The sequence below is a fragment of the Harpegnathos saltator genome, unplaced genomic scaffold (assembly GCF_003227715.2).
Source record: "Harpegnathos saltator strain DR-91 unplaced genomic scaffold, Hsal_v8.6 scaffold63, whole genome shotgun sequence".
Lineage (NCBI taxonomy): Eukaryota > Metazoa > Arthropoda > Insecta > Hymenoptera > Formicidae > Harpegnathos > Harpegnathos saltator.
The window spans coordinates 187,981-194,111 of NW_020230460.1; the positions used below are offsets into that span (position 1 = coordinate 187,981).

The window sequence follows — 6,131 nt, forward strand, 5'->3', positions numbered from 1 at the left end:
TAGCACGGACTTCCACCACATGCAGATTTTACCACCAAGACCTAAAAGTGGATGTAGCGGTCGTAGTTCTCCTCTCAAAATGGATGCAGATGGCGCCCATTTCCAGTGCGAAAAATCGGTGTCGCCGAAAACGCCGTATTGGCCGCTCTCAGTTTCCTCTTTGTTATTACTTTTAAACATGCAGTCGTTCGTTGAGAAACGTTTACAAGGGTTACCACGTGACTTATGTCATGTGACATATGTTTGGTGCAACATGGCGTCTTCGGCTGTCAGAATGCGACGGATCAGTTCATTCTGAAGCGATTTCCAACATTTCGCGCGTTCGACAGCTCGTCACAACAAGATGCCCGTCGACATTAATCGGTTGACGGAGGGCTGGCTGGAGCTGGAAAGCGATCCGGGTATGTCAGTAGTCTTGAACACCTCCGCCAAAATTCTGCGCGTCACCTAGCCTAGAAAAACCGTCCGGATTTCTCGCACCTAAAATCCTGACGTTTCCTGCTCACGGCTGCTCAGGCTTGTTCACGTTGCTGCTGGAAGACTTCGGCGTGAAGGGCGTCCAGGTGGAGGAGATTTATGATCTGCAGAAGTCATTGGAAGGTCCGGTATATGGCTTCATCTTTCTGTTCCGTTGGATCGAGGAGCGACGGTCCAGAAGGAAGGTCGTCGAACAAGATGAGAGTTTCGTCAAGGATGAGGAGATTGTTAACAATATCTTTTTCGCGCAGCAGGTCTAGCATAGTTTCTTTTTTCAAATGTAACTCGTTTAAACCATAGTAATATATAATACACAATGTATGTTGAAATATGAAACACACATCTTAACCCTTTCATCTTTCAATATGTTTTTAAATCATTGAGAGAGTATTTCAGTGTTCAATAGTAATCTATTTCAAGATAAATTATTCAGAATAGTTATTGTCTACTGTTGTTCAGATAACAACAATAGTAACAATAAACTTCAGGTAAATAGTAGATTTTGTATTTTTCTGGAATATCTCCTATAATAGTAAAAGGATTAACATGTAATTTCCAACACATGACTTTAAACATTACAGGTCGTCCCCAACAGTTGTGCCACCCATGCATTACTTTCCGTTTTGCTGAATTGCCCAAACATCCACCTGGGCACAACTCTGTCTCGATTAAAGATGCACACCTCAGGCATGTGTCCGGAGAACAAAGGTTGGGCTATCGGCAATACACCAGAATTGGCTTGTGCGCACAATTCACACGCAATGCCACAAGCGAAGAGACGACAAGACAAGAACACCGGCGTCTCGACGGGTAGATTCACGGGCGAGGCGTTTCACTTCGTGAGCTACGTGCCGATAAATGGCAGACTTTTCGAGCTGGATGGCCTGAAGCCCTATCCCATGGATCATGGTCCGTGGAAGGAGCACGAGGAGTGGACAGAGCAATTTAGACGCGTGATAACCGACCGTTTGGGCATGGCGACGGGCGAACAGCTACAGGACATCAGGTTCAACCTGATGGCCGTTGTGCCCGACCGGCGTCTCGCCATCTCGCACAAATTGACAATGCTGAAGACCAACAGGCAGATAGTTTTGGAAGCGTTGCAGCAGTTGGTAAAGCTAAGTCACCAGGATGGCAGCGGCGGCACGGACAAGAGCTCGCACGACGTTGACAAGGAGAAGCAGTACGACAAGAGAAACAAGACAGAGGACGAGAACGGAGTATCCGCCAAGACGGAAATCGAGGAATCGACTGCAACGATCCCCACCATCACCGTGGAGAGGAACAACGACTCGACAGTGGGAATTGACGAGTCGGTCTCCAGCATCTCGTCTGGCAAGACTGAATCCAAGTGAGTACCGACTAAGCACTTCCTTAACGGGCCGTTTTTGCTGAGTTCAAAAGAGTTTCAAAAAGAGGCGGACCTGAGCGCTCTAACCAATTTAATAGAGCGACCTGCATTCCATTTTAGCGGCATGGAGAAGGTGGTGATGTGCGCCTTGGACTACGCTACGCCGCTGCGGATTCAGACGTCGCCAGCCCACAGCTCATCCAGCACCGACACGTCATCCGAGATAGGCTCGGCCTTCAACTCGCCCACTCAAGGTATAAACGCGTTGTCAGTCTCGCACTCATCGCGAGACAACGCACAACCGTCTCGTCGTGCACACCCGCTTACTCCGGCAAAATATCAAGGTGTTCGGGCACATCATTCGGATCGACTTGATCTCCTCGGAGCCCGACACGCTGTAACAGATGTAGTAGTGGGAGTCTGAGCTTGAGTCCTTTATCTTACCGACTTCGCGGCACGGTTTCTCCTCTTCATCTTCCTCGTCCTCCTCTTCTTCCGTCGAATCTTCGCCGTGCTCCTCTTCGTCGGTCTCTTGCCCGACGAGTATCGTCGTCTCGCCCGTGGCTCGCTCGCCGCCCCTACAAGTCTTTGCGCTTTCTGTGTCGCAGATCCTCGAGTTCATGTTGAAAGCGGTGTAAAGCGGGCACGAGTGTTCTACTATCGCGGCGGTCTTTGGGTCGCACATGTAATACTTGCCGCAGTCGGTTCGGTTTGGTAAACGCACGTTCCTCGTGCACGCCAGCACGCTGACCGACCGCGGCTTTAGTCGCCGAGCCACTGCCTTGTACTTGTCAATCGTGAAGTATCGCTCGTTTCCGAGGTCGTCCGTGATCTTTATCACGTTATCCGCGTCCAAGCCGTCAATTAGCAACTCCAGGCTATTTCCAGTCGGTACGGTCATCACGTTCTCCGGCTGAGAACTCTGCGTAGTCGCCATACTCGGCTTGTCGCTGTTGTGCGACTCGTTACTCGCGATCACGAAGCTGTGCACCACGTAGTTCAGCGACACGTTCTGCTTGCGGTCGTGCGTTGCAAGCACCGCGATAGTCCTGGTTGGCTCCACGCTCGTGTTGTTCTTTAGTTCCAAGCCCGGTGGTATCGCAACCGACAGTTCCTTATAGACGTGCAGTCGACTCATCAGTTCGTGCAGCAGCTTATAGTGGTCGTTGACGATGTTCTTGTACCTCTGCGTCGAGGCCGACGGTGCTCGTCTTCGATTGTTGCTGTATTCATACAGGTACTTCTCCTCTTTGTGATATGACACGTTTCTCACGCCTCCGTCGCCGGACAACGTCGTCTTCGTCGTCGTGGTCTCGTGCTCCTGTGACTCCTGGAACTCGATTAACGGATATGGAGTCTCCGCTTCGGTCGTCAAGTCGGAAGTATCGTCCTCTATCACAAAAGACGAGTCTATCGTCTCGGAGAATTCCGTCGGATACTTCGTGTATCCCGGGTAACTGGACTCCGTCGGGTCTATCGACTCGGCTGAGCCATGATACCTCTTGGTCACGAGACTCGGATCGGTGGAGAGCGTGTCGCAGCTCCAAATGTCGCCAGGGACCACGCACACCCGCAGATACGGCTGGAATACCTGAAATCGGTGGCTGGAATCAGTGTCGAGCATGCTCTTCGAGCGGCTTGTCCAACGGCACCGTTGGGGAGTCCCGACAGGGTCGGTGGACTCTTAAACAGCTTCGTTGACTTGTTAGTTTCTTACCAAGCCGTCCGTGCACCTGGACGGCACCCATACGTAGCCGCCGCCGGGCAGGTTCACACAGTTGTAGAAGATCGTGCAACTCGTGCGATGCGGTTTCTTCGGCTCCGGGCACCTCGACGAGGCCGTCAGGAGGACCAGGCTGCAGCTTAGGATCGACGAAAGCCACATGTCGTGAGCGACGTATTCGGACTGCGTTCTTCGGGCGATTCGGGCTCGTCAGTCTCACGGTCGGACTCGTACTGTGTACTTTTCGCGCGTACGTGGATAAGCCGAAGCAGGTTTCGTTTCGCACCTTTGCGCGTACTGTTACTTGACCTGTCCGTTACGTGGCTGTCGCTCGTCGTTGAAGGTCGAAGCGAGCGATGGAACGGAGGATCCGCGAATTTACACGCGGTGATTAATTCTGCCGCGAGCTCGGTAAGACTTGAGATTGCTGAAGAGGAAGGTGTTTACAAGCTGTACTGTTTGCTTTCCGTTAGCTTGGGGATGGAATTCCGGCCAGAGCAGTCCCACGTCGACCAAGGACTTCAAGAAGTTCGTTGTGATCAGGGTTGCCGGGGACGAGAAAAATGAAGCAGGCTTGAGTGGGTATCAAAGATGCGCGTGTAACTTGAGAATTGATGACTACATCGCATGCTAATCTGGATCATTCGACTCGCACAGGTCGTTCTCTGGGGAACATCAATATAAATGGCAAGAGATTGGTGTCCGACAGCGGTCACTTGCACAAGAAGGTCTGCCTGTCGGGTGAAGTCAGAATCCCTCACGCGAGAGTGAAAACCAGCAACGGCGACACGGTGACGGAAGAGAAGAAGGTCGAGAAGATCGACCCCAAGCTGTGCTCCAAGTACCCGGAATTGTTCGAGCCGCACACGTTCGCGCCCAAGGACCTCTTGGCGCTGTTGAAGAATCTGGAGCATGAGATCAGCGTGTGCGAAACCAGCTTGAAGGACGAGAACGATAAGAGGAACAAGTACAAGGTCCGTTTCTCAGGAGGGCGATGGTTCTGGTAACTATCGTGTAACGTAATTTTAGAAAGAGAGGCGTCTCTCCCTCAGGATGCAGCACTATCGCAATAACTATTATTGTTATGTAGTATTGTTAGTCTCGAGGCATGCAGAAATAACGCGGCTGATCTTGCAGATTGACGACTGTCGACGGACGCATAATTACGACGAGTTTATCTGCACGTTCCTCTCGATGCTCGCTCAGCAAGGGAAATTGGCGGAGCTGGTTCAGCAGCATCTGGCGCTGAAGAAACACACCTCCGTCTCGGTGAACAGAGTTCACAGGTACGTTCATGTGCGTCGTCGTCGGTCGAGAATCGGAATCTGGTCCGAGTTGTCTCTAAAGAATTCAATTCGCCCAGTCGAATTTATTACATTTCTTAAGCTTAAGCTCGTCGGAAGACGGCCAGAGGCTGACGTAGAACCTCGCTGAATTTCCAGGTCCTCCAAGAAATCCGACACTCGCCAGAATTCATCGCGCAGGCGACGCGGCAGAACAAAATGTAAAAAGCGCAAGTAATCTCCCGGCGCGTAACTCTAGAGACTTGAGGGGAGTATCATTCCGTTTGTCGGATTGTTTGCAGCATCCAGCACCGGTAGTTTCATCGTCGTCAAGCGAAGAGGCCATATATACGTACACATAGTTTCTCCAAGCGACGCGCCAGCGTCGCCCGTTCCGCTCAAGAGTCGACGACCTCTCGTCGTCGGCACACGGTGCGCGCATTCTAGCTTCTTTCATTTCCTTTTGGCGCAACGCGAAGGGAGAGGATGCTCTCTCCCTATCTCCCTCAAGGCGCGAGGGCACGATTTCGCTTTCGTTTACGAATTCTCCGTCTAATCTACGAGCACACGACAAAAACAATTACTTCTCTCGCAACTTGTACAAATTAACTTTACGCGATTGTATATACATATATTTTTTTATATTCTTTACATCACCGCGCGCGCGCTATTTAATTGTCCGATCGATCGATGTATTCGTCGCGCCCCTTTTACTTCTTTCTCGCGGGGCGCTTGTGTATCGATGTTTTCTCGTCCGATATATCCCATATTACATTTGTCGCGTATGTGGAATACACGATCTATTACGAAAAATATTGTGCGTTGTGCTTCATCATCGTTCTCCCGTCGTCTCCCTCCTCGCCGCAGTCGCAGAGCGTGAATCGTCCTCGTTGTGGGTGGCGGGAGGAAGGGAAAGGGCGTAAACGCACAACACGGCGGCGTTGTCAAAAACATTGAAAATATTTATTTCGGTATTCATATACAAGTACACTACACGCGCTGTGGATATGTCCCTTAATGTCTAAATACTTACATCTCCGAGCAGCCGGAGAAAGGAGAGGGGAAACCGAAGCTTAAAAAGATCGGAATTATACATACATGATTATCGCGGACGACTTGGTTATATCGATCGCCTGAGTCGCTTTTACATACCAGTAATAGTGCACATAGGAACTGTATAGTCGAAAACGCGCGCGAGTCATCTCACGGAGGGGGGAGGGAGTGAGTGAGAGAGTAGGAAGAGGGGAGGACTTCGGCGTACAACTCAGATGGGACACGGGGCAGGGAAAAAAAATAT

General features: G+C 50.9%; 2 protein-coding genes across 2 annotated transcripts; one reads left to right on the plus strand and one right to left on the minus strand.

Annotated features, from left to right (window-relative positions):
- Positions 1-193: 193 nt before the first annotated feature.
- Positions 194-5,189, plus strand: calypso (ubiquitin carboxyl-terminal hydrolase calypso). The gene is made up of 8 exons (XM_011141829.3): positions 194-401; positions 517-731; positions 1,059-1,828; positions 1,949-2,082; positions 4,025-4,129; positions 4,209-4,525; positions 4,689-4,837; positions 4,994-5,189. Exons 1-8 carry the CDS (start codon positions 344-346, stop codon positions 5,070-5,072), a joined length of 1,827 nt encoding a protein of 608 aa, XP_011140131.1. The 5' UTR covers positions 194-343; the 3' UTR covers positions 5,073-5,189.
- On the minus strand, positions 2,089-3,490 carry LOC109503906 (uncharacterized). The gene has a single exon (XM_025304669.1). The coding sequence runs from the start codon at positions 3,450-3,452 to the stop codon at positions 2,109-2,111; it is 1,344 nt and encodes a 447-aa protein (XP_025160454.1). The 5' UTR covers positions 3,453-3,490; the 3' UTR covers positions 2,089-2,108.
- Positions 5,190-6,131: the final 942 nt, after the last annotated feature.